The sequence below is a fragment of the Canis lupus genome, chromosome 20, assembly GCF_003254725.2.
Source record: "Canis lupus dingo isolate Sandy chromosome 20, ASM325472v2, whole genome shotgun sequence".
Lineage (NCBI taxonomy): Eukaryota > Metazoa > Chordata > Mammalia > Carnivora > Canidae > Canis > Canis lupus.
Window position 1 is genome coordinate 5,220,503 of NC_064262.1, and position 21,552 is coordinate 5,242,054.

The following is a 21,552-nucleotide window of genomic DNA, read 5'->3' on the forward strand; positions in this document are numbered from 1 at the left end:
TGGGAGCAAGCACCCTCTTGTCTTGTTCCCAATCTTATAGGAAAAGCATTCAGTATTTCACTGTTAAGTAGGATATTAGCTATAGGTATTTTTCAGGTGCCCTCAGATTAAGGAAATTCCCTTCTAGTTTGCTTACAGGTTTTTTTTTAAATCATGAATCGATACTGAGTTTTGTCAGATGCTTTTCCTGATACAGCAGTCTTTGAAAATTGATTGCATCTTATGCACAACCTCAACTATCCCCATTCTCCTCCCACCACCTTCTTAACTAATTATATCTTAACTAATTGCTTAACTAATTGTATCTCTTCGTGTGTGATTTCATAAAGTTGTATTTGATAAGGATGTATCTTCACATAAATACATGTAAATATATCTTTATATACAAAAATCTTTTTCCACTGAGTACTGTGATTTTAAGATCTACTTATGTTCTCTGTGTACATCTCATCAAATTGTTAGCAACTTTATAGCACAGACACCCTAAGTGGATGAGGGCATGAGGGAACAAGTACAGGGTATGTTTTCTGAAGTAATTCTGGAAAACAGTCACTAACTAATCAAGTCAGCAGAAAGAATGTAGTGTTAGAAGGTGGTCATGAGTCCAAATTCTCTCTGCCCCTTACTAAATTGTGTGATCTTAGAGAGGGAGTTATTTACCTTCCCTGAGCCTCAGTGTCTTAGAACAGGAGTGACGGGACACCTTCTATGATTATTGTGAAGATTCAACAAGATAGTATGAAGATGCAAATGCCTGGACCTTAACAGGCTGTGACAGAGTGTTAAGTTTCTTTCTCTCTGCATGACTGATCTGCATGAGTGGGGGGGGAGGGGGGGAGAGTACGCAAGTGGTTATTCCAGTGTTGCCAAAGCTTACCTCACACAGAAGGACTCCTCGTGTATCTTAAATCGGAGGGAACCGTAAATACTGAGCAGTTGACTGTATGTATAGTGCCGTGTTTAATACCAGTTTTCGCTTTTTTCCTCTGTAGGACACAGTGGCCATGGAGAGTATGCCCCTGCTCGGTTTCACCATTGCCCCAGAGAAGGAAGAGGGCAGCAGTGAAGTAGGACCTATTTTTCACCTCTACCATAAGAAAACCCTATTTTATAGCTTCAAAGCAGAGGATACCAATTCGGCTCAAAGGTACCCAAATACCTAGGCCTATATGTCCTTGCCTCTCCCTCTAGAAGGAAACAAGTTACTACCCAGGGCTTTAGCTTCTCTCTGTTCCAGCCATCCTGTTTCATCAAATCTCTTTGGGCCACAGCAGAACAACGGAACTACCTGTTCCTGGTTGTAAGATTTTTTAAAAAGATTATCATGATCCGTTCATACAGGCACACGTTGGTTCAGCAGACATTTCCACTGTGTTCCAGCCCTTTTGCTAAATGCTAGGGAAACACATATGAATATGACATGGTTCCTGACATCAAGCTAACAGTCACCTTGTCCACCTGGTCACTTATAAGTTCTCTGACCGGAGTCACAGAGCGGTGACACCTAATTGTTCCCTCTCCTCTGTTTTACAGGTGGATCGAGGCCATGGAAGATGCAAGCGTGTTATAGCAGTTACCAAGTATGTGGACTCAGAATAAAGTCTTAGGTTGAACATGGACCCTTCCAGAAGCCAATCTGTGTCTCCGTGTCTCCACTTATCAGGACTCACATCTGGATTCAGCACGGGGCCTCATCTTTTTTGCCATAACCTCCCCCTCTCACCGTCACAAGTGGAACCCTTAAGGAATATTTATGAACTGCTCCTTTTCTGTTCTCGAGTCTTCCACCCTCCAACCCCACCCCACCCCAGCATAAACTATTTCCTTACCCAGTAGTGAGATCAGGTTTAGTAACGTGAAGACATGGAAACAATAGGAAAAAAGTACATTTTAGAAATGCAGGCTTTTTAGTGGAAACAGGCTTTTACAATTTTTTTTTTTTTACTATGGTAAACATCATCACCTTTCATAGCATTGGTGTCAGTGCCTCAGGTGAAACGAGAAGCAACTGGTAAATAACAGCTACCCTCATCGAAAGCACTTTATTGTTTTACTGAGCTACAACCTCTAGTTTTGTTTTCCAAGTGATTCACTTAAGTAAGGAGCAGATGGGAGTCCTGTGGACTAATTTGCCGCCAGTTCACAACAAGGGTGTACATACAGTTGATTTGTGCAGACATGGCTGGGCCTCGCCAAGTGGGCAAGTGAGCAGCACTCGGAGGAGAGGGTGCTCCTCACTGGGGAGGCCGCACTGCACTGGATAAGAAGGCAAGGATTTTCTCCTCCTCTTGCTCATGAGACCTGTATACTGACACGACTTATTAATACAGGACCCTCTCCTTCCCAGGGTGGTCCTCACACTACACCAGTGCTGGAAGCTCAGCCGCTGGCTAACCCAGCCCCCACCCTGGAGGTCACCACAAACCCCCTGAGGAGAGAGGGTCTGCTTTAATTTATTGTGTGCCTTCCTGTGTTTACCCAACATGAGCTGATGGCATTAGGTGTCTGAGAACCTGAGCTTGTTGCCAGTATGGCTATCTTTCGGCTGTATTACCAAAACCTTGAGATATATATAGAGAAAAGATAACAATCCAAAGGTGGATTAGTGAGTGTTCTTGGCCAGTGGCTCTGGACACAGTGAGGGGGCACAGAAGTAGTGGCTTGAAGATACTCTAGGGCACCTGGGCCCAGCCACCTCCAGCTGAGGACCGCTGCTCATCATGCTGCACAGATGTCTGTTTGCAGAGTAGGGGTGGGGCCAGGTGGGATTCCTTGTTCACTCTCATTGAAATAGAAAACAATCATACCATTTCCTGATGTCCTGTCCCCTAAACAAAAAGGCATTTGCTGACAAGCCCTTTGTATAAAGCACCATCTCAAGGAGTTATTTACATTAAATATTTTCAGGGGAATTTTTTTTCTAGTTTGCAATTTCTCTTTTAAAATGTTTGCATTAAACATTTAATTAATGATTGAAACTAAGTGATGAGACATCTTTTTATTAATTTTTGAGGGATCAGCTCCACTGCAACCATTTTCATCAACAGACATATTTAAGTGGGGCTCCTCGAGCCTCTGAGCCTTTAAAAAGCACAGCGAGATCTCAGCACTAGATAGTGGGAGTTTCCCCAATCTCCTGTGCGCCATTGGCCACTGTCAGTCTCTGGGCTTCCAGATGCGTAGAATTACGAAGGCCTCTTGTACCATGTAACATCCTACTTCTGATGCTCTGAAAAGAAGAGGTAATGGAGCTTTTCTCACCAAGTACTTACCCTAATACAAAACACCGGAGTTATAGATAAACCCTACTGGGTCAGTTTTATAAAAGGAAGTGACAGGGGCCACTAAAATCCTCCATGGCTCCCGTGTGACTGGGCAAGGACCCATCTGGTTTACCTGTAACTCCTTCTCTCCTGTCCTTCCCACAGTTCATCAATTTCAGCGGATTTCTCCTGGCCAATTTTGCTGGCTGTTCCTTCCCTGACCTGCTCTTCGACCAGCCAGTTTTACAGGTTCATGGGGCCTACTAAGAGTAACTCAGGTGAAGGCACCCACCTAGCCTAAGGGTGCTCCTTTCTACTGGGCCCCGGGGCTGGAGAAATGGCCAGCTTTGATGCCATAACCATGTTCCCCAAGGCTCCATGGTTTCTGCTTTGCCCACCTGCTCCCTGGGCACAGAGCAGCTCCTCTGCTGTGTGCCTTCAGCTGGGGCTGTGTTTTGTGCCAAGCTGTATCCCACAAAAGAGAGCATGCAGGCCCTGAGCAGTCACTCACTTCAGGGGCTCCAAGCCTTGGTGTTTTCACCTGTCACATGGAAACCATTCCAGCTTCCCAAAGAGTGCAGGGATAAGCACAAACCAAACACTCAAGAAGGCAGGCTGGAAACCGTAACCCCACGGGGATGGGCCTGCATCGTACAAAGTAAAAGAAGTCATGGGCCCTGCTCTGTGACAAGATGAAGACAATATGCCAAGACCTTCCTTATTATCCACGGAAATTGCAAGCAAGAAAGCGGGCCTAAAGAGGGCCTGGCAGGGGCAGGCTGAGCTCCCTCTGGTCATCGGGTCATTTCCCCCTCGATTTTTGAATGACCTCTCCCTGAGCTCTTCACACGTGGGTCAGGAAAACACCTCTGTAGGGTAGGCCTCCACCTGCTTCTCAGAATCAGTAAAATTTTGTGAAACCGGAGTTGCGCTGAAAGCAAGCCCTTGCTTTCTAGTGGCTTCACACCTTCTCTGCAGACAATGTCTTTCCCACCTGGATCGGTCTTAGTAAGTCGGAAGAAATCTGTCCGTGCTCACTAACACAAAGCACACTAGAAACAAAGTGTCCAGGAACATTGGTCAGGTCTCTGGCTCATGGTCATGACTCTTGCACAGCTCAGAAGTAGGCTTTGAGTTGTGGTCAGGCTGACAGACAAGCTGGCCGCTTACTCTCCCTTGGATGCTGCCTGGCCCCATGTGTGGGTGTGGACTGTGGGTGGGTCTTGGGGTGCATGCCATGCGGGCTGGTGCCCAGGATGACAGCCCTGCTACCACCACTGAAGGGTGATGAGGTCCGAGTCTGTTCTTCATCCAGCCCAGCCTTGCATTTGTCTGACAGTGTAAATGTCCATCACTGAACACTGAAGCCCTGAGTAGGGACCGAGGTCACCTGGGCTGAGGAGTGGTAGGACCAAGCTGGAGCTGAGTTCTGCTACAAGGCAGAATCAACAACATGCTGGAATATTCTAATTGATTCAGCCCATGTTTTGTGGCTTCTATAATCATGGGAGTTTTTGTGCTTCCATATATTGATGGTCAGCTGAAAGGACAGAGGTGTCCACACTAAGAAGCCTGTTTCCAACAGCAGGTAAGAGAAAACGAACATCAAATTGGTTTAAACAGGAAATTAGCTCTATAAGGAGATCCAAAAGCAGGGCAGTTTGACTTCGACAGTATCCCTAAGAACCAAGCTCTTTGGGTTTCTCTAATCTGCTGTCCAGTGTCAGCCCGATTGATTCCAGGGTTGGTTCTCCAGAGACTGAGGAGTGACTGCCACTAGTGGCTGGGCTACAGGTTCCCCTGTTTACAGGCACCAGGGAGGGGGGACTAACTCCTCTTTCTGTACTCGCTTTTTCTTAGAAGCATCCAGCAGGCCTTCCATGCTGCTCCAGGTCCACACGTTCAGGGACGGACCTGTCAGCTGGGGGCTGAGGGGAGGACAGCTGCTGAGGATCTACCCACAAAATCCATTCTTTGGACCACATCTTTTGGAAAAAAGACTATGGTTTGGATCAACATAATGCAAGGAGTGTGGGGGGCCATGGAGCACGTTCTCTATGTGGCCTCAGTTTCTTCCTTGCACTGATAATCTGGTGATGTTGTACAGGAAATGGCATCCTATGTGGACAGAACAGATGGACAACAAGCCTCATTCTGATAGTCCTTCATGGGTACCGTTATAATAGAGCAAGCATAGAAAGGCAGCATTTCCACAAGAGTGAAAGAGAGGCTTGTACAAAATAAAATCCGTGTTAAGAAAGCAAGGGTGAGGGGAAGAGAAAGAAAAGACACAGTGTACAAGGTCTGTAGCCTTATTTTTTTTTTTTAAACTCTAGGAGTGGATTATGAAATCGATGTAGTGGACCAGAACCAGCTCCCTCCCCACAACCCCACCCCACAGGCACAGCAGAACAGAACACAGCAGGGCGTATCCCTCGTCCTTAAGAACTATTGTGGTTTCAACCGTGTGTGTGTGTGTGTGTGTGTGTGTGTGTGTGTGTGTGTGTACGTACACAGGATTTACTGATTGTTGATGTAAAATGTATTTATACTTCTAGATTATGGTCAAAACTTATTTTTCAAAATGTTTTTAAACCTCTAGCTTCTTAAGACTGTCAGGTAAGGAAAAACTAAGGAGCACAGAGTTGCAGTTAGGCATATAATGAACCAAAACAAAAGACTTTACTAAAGACACATTCAAATGTAAGGACACTGCCAGTTTTATTTTTTGAATGCTTCAAAAATACTACAAGGAGGGGGGAGGTAAAAAATTCATGGTAAAGCTACAAAAATAGTTTTGATCAGGAAATGGATGTGGCACCAGACACCTATAAGCAAAGTAACATATTCCTGTCACTGGTATGTGTAAATTATAAGTTACAACAATTATCCAGGAGCTGAGAGTTGCAAATATCATAGAACTTTGGAATAACAACATGTTATTATGCCAGGGATTCCCAAAGCTTATTTGCAACAGTGATTATTATTCTGGTTTATTATATAAAGATTTCCCCACTCAAGTGAGAACTGCCCTAAATGACCTCAAGTTCTTTTCAAAATTAGGATCTCGCCTTCAAAAGAGCAAGTTCACATTCTCTCCAAAGGTAGACTCGGAGGGAAAGGAAGGATTTGGCTGTACGTCCAATGTGCTCACCAACAGCTATATCCAAAAATCTGTCTTGTGGTCAAGTATAGGAAATAATTCTATATATTCCTAAAAACTCCTTTTAAAGTCTCAGGTACAAGGAGAAGATGAAGACTTAAAAGAACTGCCATCTCCAATAAATCTGTGGCCCTTCAAATCCACTGGCCTGCACTTAACAACCCTAACAGCCACACTAGAATTTCATGAATGCATAATGGAGCTGCCCTGCTGTGAGCAACGTACATGAGAAAATAAATTACCTCTTGATCGCTACAGTAATTGGCTATACCCCAAAGCATGAGACTTGATTATTCCAACATGTATAATTATGGAAGTTGTTATAGGCATAAAATTAGACAGCTTTTTAAAATACAGCTGTAATACCATTCAGTGTGACTGACCCTGAACCTTATTTTATGGGGCATGGTGGAAAATGACCATTAGTTTTCACTGCAGCAATCTAATTTCTCTTAAATCTCAACCTTTCACCTACTCAACAAAGATTTTTCATTTTTACAAATAATCAAGATATTGGTCTCATTATACAAGCCCATCCCTTGCTATATAGGATCAAAAACATCCCCCCCCACCTGACAAAAAGATGTGAAGAAAATGGCTTTTTTTTTAAAGGATTTATTACTTATTACAGTTAGTGCGAGCAGGTGGGAGGAGGGCAGAGATGTAAGGAGAGACTCTAGCAAACTGCTAGCTCCATGCTGAGCATGGAGCCTGACTCAGGGCCATCCTATGACCCTGAGACTATAACCTGAGCTGAAATCAAGAGTTGGGACACTCAACTGACTGAGTGATCCAGGTGCCCCCCAAATGGCCTTTTAAATAACATTGAAACCCTTTCCTTTTCCCAGATATGTCCCTTGACATTATTAAGCTTTCTTTGTGAAAAATTATAAGGGAACAGTCTTTCTCTCCTTTGTTTAGTAAGGCTATAAAGACTTTTTTTTTTTTTTGGCTATAGAGATAAGACTTCTAACAGACGATGCAACATGGTGTTTTCTTGACAAGTTCTCTCTTTGGGGGGTGAAATCACAATAAATACATTTGCTAAAAACCCTATCAAAATTTTAAATATATTTAACAGTGCATTTCACATTCAAAGTTTGTAAGATTTAGATGTTTAGTTCAGGGATTTGGTCAAGAGTTTTGAGCTCTGAGGTTCAACACCCTCATGAATGCCTCAGTTTACCACTTGGAAGAGTGCTTCCATTTTCTTCCTTCCACACTCCTCCACCCTGGTAGGTGGTGCAGCCTCAAATGACCTACGAGCCAACAGACTCATGAGTTGGAACTCATCTGAAGCCCCACAGTCCATTGATAGCAAATCTGGAATATGCCAAGACATCCAGGGTACCCTGTACTCTGCCACCGGCACCCTCAACTGCCATCCTCAGCTGAAAGATAATTAATTTTCAGTTATTCTGGAAACTGGCTCTGCTGATTGAAACTCTGATGCACAGTTGACGGATACTCACCTTCCTAATACAGAGAAACACTGGTTACCTAAGTCATAACCAAAATGTCTACGAACAAATCAAATTTGCTCAACAAACCTAGAGCCTCAAGAATACATGGTATTTCCTTCCAGGGTTAATTAGCTGGAAAGAAAGGTTAATATGATCGGGATTGTGTTCCCTGGTGGTAAAATTTTTCAGTTGACTGCTGGAAGGAGAGCAAAAGCTGAATGTTGTGCATGTAAGCCCAGGAGAACCCTAAGGGACCTTGGAACACTGCAATGCTCAGGTGCTATTTTAACAGTACTACGCACTAGAGACACGGTTATTTACCTCCAGGAGGTCACCACCTGAGAAGTTGGGTACAAACACTCTCAAGGTAGAGGTTGAGAAAGGGCTGTGAGAGAATGGAAAGCAGTGAAGGGACTGTGCCTGAGGCAGATCAGTAAATAACTGGGTGGGGGTGTGACTTGCCACCTTGCAGAAGGGCTGGCGAGGGCTGGCGTTACAGAGAAAAGAGGTTAGAAGGCCCCAGGAGGCAGAGCAGGAGTAAAGTATGTGAGAATGAGTAGGATACCATGTGGCATATCCAGGAAATGGGATAGTCAGTATTATCAGAGTGAATGGAAGAAGTCACAAAAACAGAGACAAAAAGGGCTGTTTGTGGGCAGGCCACTCAGGGCCACTACACTTACCCTACAGTTTCGACATCTGTTTTAGGAAGAACACTCTGGTCTTCCACTGAAAAGGTGAACTGAACACGTGAGATGGGAGCCTATTCTGTCAGAGACTGTTGCCACAGTCGATGCCCTCCTGCACATTTTCCTCCCAACGGAAGGGACGTAGACACTCCTGCCATCAAGCGATCCTCTCACCTTGAACCTGGGCAGGCCTGGGTGATGGCTCAAGGAGTATCAGAGGAGTGGCTTCTATATAAGATGCCACTTTATTTGCGTGTATACTCCTGGAATGCATCCAGCATGCTGCGAGGAGGCCCGGGCCACACGGAGAGGTCACGTCAGGGTCCATACTGCCAACCAGCACCAATCACTAGACAGGATAGGAAGCCTGTTCTGGGGACTCTAGCTCCAGCTACTTTCTGAGTGCAACCACAAGAGCCCTCCAGAGAGAACCTCCTATCTCAACCCCCTAGAACTGCAAGATGGTGATGTTAAAAAGTGTTTTTTTAAGCTATTGAGTTGGGATGTGGTTAGTTACGCAGTGATACCCAGAAAACATGCATTTCTTGGCTCTTTTCCAAAACCTACTAAAAGGACAGTAAATGAATAAAAAGATATAACCTAAAAGACAAAGAAAAGGCACAGGATATCAAAATGGTCAACTCATTTTTGGAGGATACATGCATGGACAGCAGCAGCTGAATTAGCAGAGAAAACTAATACTGAAGTGCCTGCCAGGAGGGACTCCAGTGAGACACAAGGGCCAGCCCTTGCTCTCAAGAAGCTTGGAGATTGGAGGCATGGGCGTATGGGAAGGCTAGAGTGGAACCAACAAGAGGATGAGTTGAGAGTCTTTGTAAGCAGTCATGAGACCCTCAGATCCCCTGAGCCCAACTCTATAGAGACAAGTGACTGCCCTTCCCCACCCTGACAGGAGACAGTAAACGTGTGCTCTGGAAGAATGAGAACTATGGCATTCAACCTGGAGACATGGGCTCAGGACTGCCAAATTCCCTTTCCATGACAGATTAAAATGTATGTTCTATAAAAGGAATTGAAATTCTGAGTTCAAGTGTTTTTATTGTAAGACCACCACTGAATGGTGCTCTAATCTGAAAGGGGCTGAAAAGACCTATGTGACAGCCTTTCAGTGGCCCTGGCTCAGTTCAGATTTTATGTGATTAGTCAAAGGTTCCAAACTAGTTCTGAGACCCAGAACCATGTTTAAGAGATAATGTTTGGCCTGCACATTTAAAACTCCATTTGTATATTACCAATATTTGAAAGTCAGATTTCATTTGCAAATCTGGGTTTCTGGCTTCTCTTGAAATATGCATTTCTGGCTGCATTCCAGATGCTGAGAGGGGGCTTGTCCCTTTTATTTAAATTATTTTTTAATTTTTTTTATTATTTTATTTTTTTGGGGGGGCTGTCCCTTTAAGTCTAGTGAGCTCTCCAGGTGTCTCGGTGACCAGTTAACATACCAATAGGGTTTATCTCAGCTTACTGACCAGCTTTAGAATACCTGCCAAACCCAACCCACACTGTCCCCACTTTAGGCATCTTTCACTTCAGCCCTAAGCAATGCAAAGCCATTAAAGAACTTTATTAACAGAATAAAGCTAGAAATGGCTGTTTCAGATCACTCAGGTAGTAGAGGGGAGGGAAGAAGGAAGGAAGGGTGGGTAGGGAGGGGGCACCTGGTAGAGTTGCTTTGGAAGGTTAGGAAGCCATGACAGAGGGAAGACCTAGAGAACAGTGGAGGAGCAGCCAAATGTGACCCAGAGCCTCCCCAAGGTGAAAGCCAAGACCCAAAGCAAAGCACAGAAGGCTTTTCCAAAGGACTTTTGGCTTTGAGGTGTTTGAGGTGCCTTTTCTGGCCTGTAATGAACAGGCTGTGAGGCTGATATAATCTCTTCAAGAAACTCAAGGAGTGGGACACCTGGGTGGCTCAGTGGTTGAGCGTCTGCCTTTGGCTCAGGTCATGATTCCTGGGTCCTGGGATCGAGTCCCACATCGGGCTTCCTGCATGGAGCCTGCTTCTCCCTCTGCCTGTGTCTCTGCCTCTCTCTCTGTGTCTCTCATGAATACATAAATAAGATCTTTAAAAAAACAAAAACCTCAAGGAGTGCCACTACTTAGACTTTGAGAATAAAAGGCCAGCAGGCTCCAGTGATGAGCTCTTGTGGTGGTGCGGGACTAGTAAAGAACTCCCAATCTCAAGACTGAGAGTTCCAAATTAGGCAACCTGCATTCTAAAACAGGGGATCAAGGGAAGATGATCTAATTTTTCATCATACACCAAGATACCAAATACTACTTTGAAATAATACCCATTCAAGGCCCTGGAACCCTCAGGACAGAAACTAAAAGGGCAAACCTCCCAGCAAAAGCCATTCTGGAGGAACTCGTGAACCCACTCTCACAGTGTGTCCCTGTGTCTCCAGTCCCACCAGTCCACCACAAGCTCAGTCTCTCTTCTCTTCCTGGGAAAAGCAAGGGCCAAGTATACAGAACCTGAGACCTCTCCAACTAGCCTACAGTGACAGAGCTCAACCTCCAGAGAATCACGGAGGTGGAGAGAAGAGGATTTTCTTCCTAAAGTCCTCAAGGACAGAAGAAGAGAAATAAGCAGAAATAACTATGGATAAATGTTCCACCACCTGCCTTTGGAGAAGTCACGCTGCCCTGTTGAAGGCCTCAAACTCTTTCAGCTATAAAAACAAGATAATACCATCCACTTCACAAAGTTATTCTGAAGATTAAACAAGATAATGTGTGACGATAAGGAACATGCGATCTGGTACTCATTTATTACATCTGTTTAGATTCCACATTCTTAAAAAATAAGGCTAATAATTACATGAGGTTTAACAGTTTATTTTATAAACATGTCATAATTATCTAAATGATGTAACAGAAGTTTCATAAATTACTATACATAGTATAGAGCATAAGCTATTATAGAAAAGTTGATACAAAATTCAGAAGGTAATTAATAAGTCTTCCTAGTCTACAAAAATAAGGAAAACCATAATTTCTGCTACTACAAAAGCAGTATTTTTACAAGTTAAAAAAAAAAAACTTTGCTTAATAATAGTACCTTGAAAAATTTAGCATATCTACAACTATTATTTAACCAAAATTTGGTCTTCATTGACATTTATCATTTAAATAACCCTGGATGGCAAAAAACATGTTTACTCTGTGCTATGTATAAAATGAAACTCCATGATATAGTTCCTGCTCTCAAGGAGCTCACAAATTACTTAATAATTGACTGAAAAACAGACTATTTAGTTAACTGTTGTGGAAAAAAAAAATAAATCTGCTCAGAGAACAAAAAGGACAGAGAAAGGAACACCTAGGTCTCATCCACAGAGCACTGTCCAAGGAGCCAACAGCCCCAAGCTCACATCTCACCCAGCTCAGGGAAATCAACAAACTTTAACTGAGTTCATCTTAAAAGTGGGAAGATAGTATGAATACTGTTCACCATATACTGTTGATGGGAAAAGCACTGATTCATTAAATACCCACTTTTTAATTAAATTTTATTTATTTATAAAAGAGAGAGAGAGAGAGAGAGAGGCAGAGACACAGGCAGAGGGAGAAGCAGGCTCCATGCAGGGAGCCTGATGTGGGACTTGATCCCAGGACTCCAGGATCACGCCCTGGGGCCAAAGACAGATGCTAAACTGCTGAGCCACCCAGGGATCCCCTAAAATACCCACTCTTTACCACGTACTGTGTTAAGCGCTAAGATAGAGAGGGACAAGGCATAGTTCAGTAGAGAGCTCACAGTCTGGGGAGGTGCCAAGATAAAGCACACACAACAGCTGGATACTCCCAGATAGATCATCACTCCTGTCACACCCCCATCCCTGTGAATGAATAATCTTCAGTAGTGGTCAGCTTAAAAAAATAACTGCATTTCAAAAAGCAAAACAAAAAGTCTTGTCTTGTTTTTCTTTTGCCACCCATTTTTGGAATTAGATCAGTGGTTCAGGCCAGTAATGTACATCAGAATTCTCTGTGATGCTCAGAAGTGCTGATGCGAGGCCCCACCCAAAGCTTACTGCTTCACAACCACTGGGGCCTGGCAGTCCTTTACTATGCCCCCTCCAAGTCAAGAGCCCTTTAAAGGCAGATAAAATAACGTTAAAAGTACTGTTGATGCAAATGAAGATACTTATTAACACAGTATAAAAAAAAAAGCATAAGCTAGTATAAATACAGCATGAATATTTTTTGTGATTAAAGCCACTTAAAATACTTTTACTAAAAAGACTTCTAACCAGGGTCACCTGGGTGGCTCAGTCCATTAAACATGACTCTTGATTTCCCGCTCAGATCATGATCCTCAGGGTCATAAGACTGTGCACCGGGATCCCTGGGTGGCGCAGCGGTTTGGCGCCTGCCTTTGGCCCAGGGCGCGATCCTGGAGACCCAGTATCGAATCCCACGTCGGGCTCCCGGTGCATGGAGCCTGCTTCTTCCTCTGCCTGTGTCTCTGCCTATCTCTCTCACTGTGTGCGTATCATAAATAAATAAATTAATTAAAAAAAAAAAAAAAAAAGACTGTGCACCAAGAGTGGAGCCTGCTTAAGATTCGGTCTCTGCCTCCCACCTCAAATAAGTGCAGTGTGCTTTCTCCAAAAAAAAAAAAAAAAAAAAATATATATATATATACACACACACACACACACACACACACACACACACATATATATATTTTAAAAGACTTCTAGCAAAAACACAATGGAGCAAAAAATGGCACTGTGGCAGCACCGATCTAAATTTGCAGAGGCCTGTTACCTGCTGTGATTGTTTGCAATCTGTCTCTGTATGTGTGCACCTCTTTTCAGGGAAAGAAAAGCTGCTCAAGATTATGAATCCTTTCTATGCTTTTTTTTTTTTTTTTTTTGATTGATTGATTGACTGATTTTACAGACAGGTCGAGAGCACATGCACAAGCAGGAGGAGTGGCAGGGAGAGGGAGAAGCAGGCTCCCCCCTGAGCAGACAGCCTGATCCTGGGCTAGATCCCAGGACCCTGGGATCATGACTGAAGTCAAAGGCAGATGCTTAACCAACTGAGCCACCCAGGTGCCCCTCTACACTACTTTTAATATTCAATATCTAACCTTTAAGTGAACATTTACTGAACGCTTTTACCAACAGGCCAAACTGATGCAGCATGGTTTTACAGCATAAATCTTAAGGTCAAAAGGACCAGATCCCAACTTTGGCTTCCCTTATTGCATCTGTACCATTTAGCAGGTTGCTTACCCTACCTGGGCCTCAGTTCCCACACTTCAGTAAAATGAAATAACTGTGTGTTGTTCACAGTGCTAAGGATAGTCCATCATAGAAATGTAAATGGAGTGCCTGGATGGCTCAGCAGTTGAGCATTTGCCTTTAGCTCAGGTCATGATCCTGGGGTCTTGGGATCGAGTCCCGCATGAGGCTCCCTGCATGGAGCCTGCTTCTCCCTCTGCCTATGTCTCTGCCTCTCTCTGTGTGTATCTCATGAATAAATAAATAAAATCTCTAAAAAAAAAAAAGAAAGAACCGTAAATGATTGTTTAGTATTTACTTCATAACTAGTGCAATTGTAACATGTTTGCAAAAACAAAACAAAACAAAATCCCAAACTCAATGATGTATGAATTTTGTACACTATATCTGGAAGCATTATTCAACATTAAAAAATTAATTTTTGAAAAAGGGTACACAATTGTAAAAGCAGTCCATGTTTACTAGGATTTACCATCAAAATACCGTGTTACCATAGGCACATCACGTGACCTTTCTGGTTCTTACCCACTCTTCTGTAAGATCTTCCTGCCAGAAGAGGACTGGACCTTATCATAATTTCTTGAGGCCCCTTTCAGCTTCAGGATCTGTGTGATTCACCAAGACACTACAAATTTAACTCTTTTACTCATTTACTTCTTTTAGAAGTGAGAACAAGGGAGAAGAAAAAAATGGTGTGTTTAAAGCACTTCCTGGGGATCCCTGGGTGGCTCAGCAGTTTAGCGCCTGCCTTTGGCCCCAGGGCGTGATGGGGGGTGGTTCCCGGGATCAAGTCCTGCATTGGGCTCCTTGCATGGAGCCTGCTTCTCCCTCTGCCTGTGTTCCCGCCTCTCCTTCTGTGTCTGTCATGAATAAAATAAAGTATTTTAAAATATAAAAATAAAGCATTTCCTATCAAAAAGAAATAGAAGATTATGGACAAAATACTCAAAAGCTGGGGTCAGCCTGACCAAAGCGTAAATGTCTAAGAAAAATGGTTAACCCATCCATCCTGGGTTCAGCATTTATTTATAACATGAAAAATGCAAGAAAAAAAAATCAATAAGCAGAGGATCTTCCTCCTACAAAGCACGATGGCCAAGAAGAGTTTAGCCAAAACATTTCAGGGCGTCTAAGATAAATAAGTGGTCCACCCCTCCCAAAGCGAGTCAAAACCACGACTTAAAAAGAGAGGAACATCTACGGAACACGTACAACCCCAAATTCCTAAGGGTCGAGAGGAGCAGTTTTGCAGAGCCGTTTTACATACAACCTAGGTATCACTTCACTAGCCCCACACAGCAGGGAGAGGGGAAAGGACTTAAGATGGGGGTCACATGTCCACTAAAAGACCGTAAATACCAGGTCTTGAACTATTTCAATCCTTGACCCATACCTCCAGAAGCCGGCGGCTTTAAAACCTGAATAAAAAACCAATCCGTAAAGAGTAGGGCACAAACCGCCCAATACCCACCAATAAGCCACCCCGTTGACCTGCAGGCTGTCCGCTGCGAGATGGCTTCTTCGGCCAACACACACCTAGGCTTCAGCTCGGCGGGAGGCCGGGATGGAAGAGGTCACCGGGAGAGCACGTCCCCCAGGAGGCGCGGGCTGGCTTCCGAATAACGGCGCCCGGCGTTCCCAGGCTTTGAAGACGACCGAGCGGCCCTCTGCCCTGCAAGCCGACCCTGTCGGCCGGGCCGCTTGGCCTCGCCGCCCCGCCGCCTGCCGCCCGCCGCCCGCCGCCCGCCGCCCGCCTGCCAGCCGCCGGGCCCGCGGGCCGCCGAGGGGCCGGACGGACCAGCGCCGGCCGCGGCGTTCCGGTGCGCGCGCGCGTCCCAGCCAATCGCGTGCTCGCCCGCCCCCCGCGGCCGCGGCGAGGCTGGCGCTGGGAAGAGGAAGAAGAACATTCGCCCTCCTCCTACCAGCGCGCGGGCGGCGGCGGCGGCGGCACCGGGGTCACGAACTCTGACCTTTCACTGACAAAAACAATAACAAACCCCCCCTTCCCCGCGACCCCGGCGGCGCCCCCGGGCCCGCCCCCGCCGCCCCCGCTCCCACCGCGGCGTCTCGTCTCTCGCCTGCTGCCCCGAGAGCCCGCGGCCCCGGGGCTCCCGCCATCCGCCAACGCCGGGAGCCCGGCCTCCCCGCGCCCTGCCCTCCGCGTCGGGGGCCGCCCGCCGCAGACACGGGACCTGCTCCGAGGCCGCTTTGGCGCCAAATCCAGAGGTAAAATTGAAAAGGGGCCGGGGCGGGCTCGGGCCGGCGGCGGAGGGGGCGGGCCTGGCGCGCGGACATGGAGCCGCCGCGACGGCGGCTGAACCCGACCCTTTTACCTTTGCCACGGGGCGGCGGCGGCGGCGCCGGACGCTTTGCATAGTGGGCCGGGCCGCTCCCCTCCCCTCCCCGCCCGCGGCCGGGCGAAGCGAGCGGGCTCCCCCTGACCGGCCCGGCCGGCGCGAGGGTGGGGGCGGAGGGGGAATGGCCGCGGCCCCGCCTCACAGTTGGCCCTCCGCCAGCGCCGCCATTTTGTTCGCGATGGAGATGGCTCCGGCTGGGCCGGGCTCCCCTCCTCCTCCCTTTCATCCTCCTCCTCCCTGCAGTCCCTCCTTCCCTAGTTCCCCGGCTCCTCGCCCCGCCGCTTCCCGCCCGCCGTTGGGGACCGCCGCGGCCCAACCGCCGTTTTTCCTGAAGGGAGGGTGGAGGAGAAGGAGGGAGGCGGGTGCGGGGCGCGACTTCGTGAGCGAAGGCTGGTCCGGCCAATCGGTGCCCGGACAGGAGGGCTGGGGCCTGCGGCTCCGCCCCCCGGCGCTCTGCTGATTGGCTGGGGCGAGTGGGGGCGGCCCCCGCGGGGCGCGGGAGCCCTTGCGGGGCGGGAGCAGAGGCCGCGGCGCGGCGTGAGGCCGGGGCGGTGGGGGCGGGGCCGGGGGCGGGGCGCGCGGGGGCGCGGCCTGGGTTAGGAGTCTGGGGCGCGCGGGGACGCGGCGAGGGGCCGGGCGGCTTCCCCAGGTCTGGGGCGCGTACAGGGCGAACACTGTAGAACAATAGTAATAAAGGTGATGAAGCATCTTGAGTCCTCGGCGCTGCCTCGTGGGAAGGGCTTTTCGGAACCTGGACACCCCGCAGGGCTCCTCCCCGTGTTGTCGGCATGGCTGCGGGCGAATCCCTTCCGAGGCTCAATTTCCTGGACTGTAGGATGGGGGGAATGGTGGTGGTTCTTGCCAGGCCCGGACCTCCCTTCTCAAGATCGTTTGAGGGGCTCTGCTCGGAAAATGGAGTCCAGGCTGCTTTGTGATCCTCAGAGTAACGGAGGAATGGTGTTCCTGTGGAAAAGGGTGTAGAGCCGCCGACACTGGAAGGCTTAAGGAGGGTGTTGAGGGCTTGGCAGAACAGAGAGAGACTTGGAGGTAATTCTCGTTCGGCGATTAAATAAATGCATGTTTGCCTGGTCTGCGGCAGTGGAGGACACATGCCGAGAACCACCGAGACAAAGCCTCTGCCTTCCCAGGACTGGGGGTTGGGCGGGTAGACGTTAAGGGTGAAACGGAGTGATGCGTTCAAGGCCTGAGGAGACTGATTTAGATTGGGTGTGAGGGGGGTCCCCGAGGTGGTGAGGTTTGAACGGAGGGAACCCGAGGAAGGAAGACGTTTCCTGGGGAGAGAGCGCAGCCGGCGTGGGGTGAAGGCCGCCGGGGGAGCGAGCGGGGGAGCGAGCGTCGGCTGTGACTGGCCACAGGCCGGTTGTGGTAGGGAGAGGCTGGAACTACTTCACTGACCTTTTACCGTAATCCCGCTCTGCCTACTCCAGGCTAACGTCTTTGTGAAGTATGACCGAGGTAATGGAGGAAAAATCTCCAATTTAACAACAAAAAAGTAGAGAGAAATGTAGCCATCAGATGAATTACTGAAGGATACATGACGGGGTGGGGGTGGGGGGGGCGGGAAGCCTCAGAAAATCACTTTACTTCTAGATTCAAATTTTTTGTTAGTCCTTTATATCCATCTTTAATTCATAAAATATTTGCCAAACCCCACCAATACCCCTGGCACTAGGTGACTAAGACGCTGATCCGCGTCCTCAGTTATGTGGATGTGGTCTTATACCTGAGTTCTGTTCTCCACTCCCCCCCATATGTACATACACACACGCATGTGTACACACAAAATGTTTTAGGCAGAAGCTAAATAATGTTGTGGTTAACAATGTCAACATTTACCAGCCGTGTGGCTTTGGATAATTTTCTTGACTTTTTTGAACCTCAGTTGCTTTCATCTGGACAGCAGTAGAACCTTTTTTCTGGAATTGAGGATTAAAGGAGTTCATGTAAATAAAGAGCTTAGAAAATTGCCAGGTGTATACTCATAATTGGAGTTGTCATTAGCTGTCTGGACTAGTTAAGTGATGTAAGCGGTGAAATTTTTAGGCAGTGTGGCATAGGGACAAAACACAGGATTAGAACACTGAGGTTCTAGTTTTAGCTCTTCTGCTTTTGGCTTGTCCCTCGACATCCAGGCCAAAAGTTTATTCAGAAAACAACATAGTGGAAGTAAATAGTGCTAATCAAAGTAACGGGTGTTTCACAATTTACAGAATTCCTTTACGGGCTTTATATTATTCAAGCCCCACTCGAACCCATGTTACAGTACAGGCCCTTTTCCTGCTTCCTATTTTAAGAGCTTTCTAAAGCTTATCATTTTCTTATCCCTGTACCCCTAGCTGCCTGTACTCTAAACAGAATGGCTAGCTTCTACTTCCCTGAGGGTGTGACTTATCTTTACCCCAGGCCCTTTCTCATGCTCTTCTTCCCTTGGCCTGACCTTTCCCCCACAAGCCTCTCCCCATACTCTAGTCCTATGGCTCTCAACTCAAGCATCACTTCCTCAGGGAAGCCCTCTCTGAAGCCTGTTTGCCTAGATCAGATTCTTTTACTTTACATCGTGTTCTTTTTTCCTTGTAAGTTTTTTTCACTTTTTAATTACACTCCATTACGTGATTGATTGATGTCTGTTCTTTACAATACTATAAGCTTTGAGAGAGCAGGAGTCATTTCACTCATTTTATTTCAAGGACTTAGTAGAGCAGAGTGTCTGATACTATTAAGTGAATGAATTGTTGGTAACTTATATTACTGTTTACTAAGTTGCTGCTCTTTAATGGTGCCTTTTTTGTGGGCTTGCTTGGCAATTCAGATAGCAGTGTCAGCAATAAAATGTCTGTTTCAGTATTTGGATGAATTTAGAAATTAGTCCCTCACAGATCTGGCTCTGCCTGAAGGTGTAAATAGGAATAAAATAACTCTGATTAATTCCTTTTTACCCACTTATGTGATGATTTGTTTTTTTTTTTAAAGATATAGAGATAATTTAACAATTGAATTATAAATTAAATCTAGTTCATATGGAACTCATTTATAAATAACCCAAATATCGTGTCATTTCTTTTAAGGGAAGAAACAAAGCACCTGTGTAATTTTCTCGAAATTAAAATTGCTGGTGTTTGTTTCTCTATTACAGAAGATCAAAGAACAGAAGACTTTAGTGGGTTTGCAAGGAGTTGGGAGTTGAAAGAATATTTTAAATTTAAATGTTTATATTTCCGATGATAAATTGATTCATGCAGTGGAGTTACTGAAAATCACCTTTTAATTGGTTTACCAAGGTTAAAAGCAGATTTTTGCAAAGCATGTCTCAAGCTTCTCCTGGAAAGCCTGGTAAATGGGACATTTTTGTAACATTTTTATTTAATTCTTTATTTTTGGATGTTTCTTTTCTGTCCCATTCAAGGATTTTTTGGCGTTAATTGTTCAGTTCAACACTTGATTCCTTGAACCAATCACTCAGGGTAAGCGAAGAACTGACAGTTTAATGAAAAAGCTATATATCATTAAATTACTTATTTATTGCCTTGAATGGTTGTATTTATGATGATTTTGAAGTTTTGCTGGAACATGCCTTCATAGAAAGAAGAAAAACCCTATGTAATAACCCTATGTAATATCACCTTCACTGTATGAAGACTTGTGGGAAGTTTTAAGATTTGTTTCCAAGAAGTCAAGTGACAGTGCAGCATCTGTGTCTGGAACCTTGAGTGGGTAACCTTTGAGAGACTTCTACATTCCCCACTTGTAATATAAGGAGGGATGAGCCAACACTGAGATTGGGACCAGGAGTAGGGGCCAGTTGTCCAAATGACTTAGAGAACAAAGTAGGTGGGCCTGTGTAGAGTAGTTCCCTCTCAGTCATAGCACTAAATCACTGGCCTCATGTATCTGGCTGAGTGTGATGTCTGGAGGGCTCTCATTTGGTATTTTTATTTTTTGAGTTCTCTTACCTTGGTGCTAAATGCCTCTTTAGTCCCAAAACACCTACTAAAGCAGATACTGGTCCCCTTTAATCAATACCACTTAGGAAGAATGTGTAAAGGAATTCGTCTTAGAGCTCATCAAGCCCAGCCTCACACCTGATGCAAAGCTCCCCAGCCAGAATTAGTTCATCTCTTTTTACTTCATTGCTGGTTGCTAGGAGCTTAAATAATGTTTGATTTTTTTTCTTTTTTTTTTTTAATAATTTCCTCCCATCCTGCCATCCCGTCCCCACATCCCTTGTCATACTGCTGCCACCTGCTTCCCATGCTCTCTTCAGTGCCCTGAGTGCTAGAGAGTTTTAAGCAGCAGGAGCTCTGGGCCAAATGGCAGGACTGCTTGGGAACAGCAATTCAGCTAGAATAGCTTTTAATGATGATGACGGGGACTGGACAGAGAAGATGAATGCCCATATCAAAGCACTGGCATAGGGCACTGTTAGGACAGTATGAGCAGATTCATGCCCCTGGCATCTGAGAGTCTTAGACTAGAAGGACAGGAGGTGAATTAAGATGGGGAAGGAATAGGCTAGCTCAGACGCTCAACTATCCTTTCTTGATGTGCCCCTAGACTCCAGGTAGCCTATAATGATGAAAGCCAACCTCAGGGGCAAAGTGTAATGTCTAGAGTCAATAAAAATTATCTCTTCCTCTAGAAGAGGCTTGAAGTTTTAATAGGTAAAACCTTTTATTTCTTAACTACTGACAGTAACCCCAAAGATTCTGATTCCTGGAAATGTTAATATTGTTGTAGAGAGAAGTTTCATTTCAAGCATAAACAAGTATATCACTCTCTCCTGTTTGGATTAGTAATATGAGAGGTGTTGGGGCCTAGAAAATGGTGTGAATACTACTGATGGTTAGCAAGAGAAATGAGAGGCTTGTGAGAATAGACTCAAACTTGAAGCATTCATGGTTTTACTGGAGCCACCTATTTGCCTTTGTTACTATTACTTTTTAAGATTTTATTTATTTATTTTAGAGGGAGATTGTGGTCATGCACAGATGCACATGACCCAGGGAAAGGAAGAGGAGCAAAGGAAGAGAGACAAACAGACTCTGTGCTGAGCGCAGAGCCCAATATGGGGCTCCATTCTAGGACCCTGAGATCATGAACTGAGCCGAAACCAAGCACTCAGCCGGCTGAGCCATGCCAGCACCCCCACCTTATTTGCTTTATTGTCGTCCATGTATTGATAGAAGCTATGCAGAAAAAAAAAAAACAATAGTTTCTTACCTGGCTGCTCACACCTGCAACCTCAAGAACTCCAATTACTGCCTGCCTCTGTGAGTCAAGCAGGTCTTGGCTGAGAAAGATACTCAACAATGATAGGATG

At 45.8% G+C, this 21,552-nt stretch overlaps 2 protein-coding genes and 2 long non-coding RNA genes across 15 annotated transcripts in view; 2 read left to right on the top strand and 2 right to left on the bottom strand.

Moving 5' to 3' along the window:
- The window catches only part of FGD5 (FYVE, RhoGEF and PH domain containing 5), a 127,921-nt gene extending 124,943 nt beyond the window's left edge, over positions 1-2,978 (top strand). For all 5 annotated transcript variants that reach the window (XM_035702793.2, XM_025449125.3, XM_025449113.2 and 2 more), the window contains exons 20-21: positions 993-1,147; positions 1,534-2,978. In XM_035702793.2, the coding sequence (XP_035558686.1) occupies positions 993-1,147; positions 1,534-1,570 (192 nt within the window). In that variant the 3' untranslated portion in view covers positions 1,571-2,978. The remainder of the gene's footprint in view (positions 1-992; positions 1,148-1,533) is intronic.
- LOC112661219 (uncharacterized) overlaps positions 1-16,619 on the bottom strand; it is a 37,288-nt gene extending 20,669 nt beyond the window's left edge. The window contains exon 1 of the long non-coding RNA XR_007404264.1: positions 16,191-16,619. This is a non-coding gene — a long non-coding RNA (uncharacterized LOC112661219). The remainder of the gene's footprint in view (positions 1-16,190) is intronic.
- Positions 7,299-15,589, bottom strand: LOC125753149 (uncharacterized). The gene is made up of 2 exons (XR_007404263.1): positions 15,329-15,589; positions 7,299-14,717 (listed from the first exon to the last, which is right to left on the bottom strand). It is a non-coding gene; the product is annotated as an uncharacterized LOC125753149 (long non-coding RNA).
- The window catches only part of NR2C2 (nuclear receptor subfamily 2 group C member 2), a 97,941-nt gene continuing 92,160 nt past the window's right edge, over positions 15,772-21,552 (top strand). For 2 of the 8 annotated variants that reach the window (XM_025449168.3, XM_025449169.3), the window contains exon 1: positions 15,772-16,083. The gene's annotated coding sequence lies outside the window, so the exon portion shown is untranslated. Of the gene's footprint in view, positions 16,084-17,126; positions 17,262-17,583; positions 17,691-21,552 lie in introns of those variants that run through there. The other 6 variants (XM_025449144.3, XM_025449166.3, XM_025449167.3 and 3 more) reach the window with 4 other exon arrangements.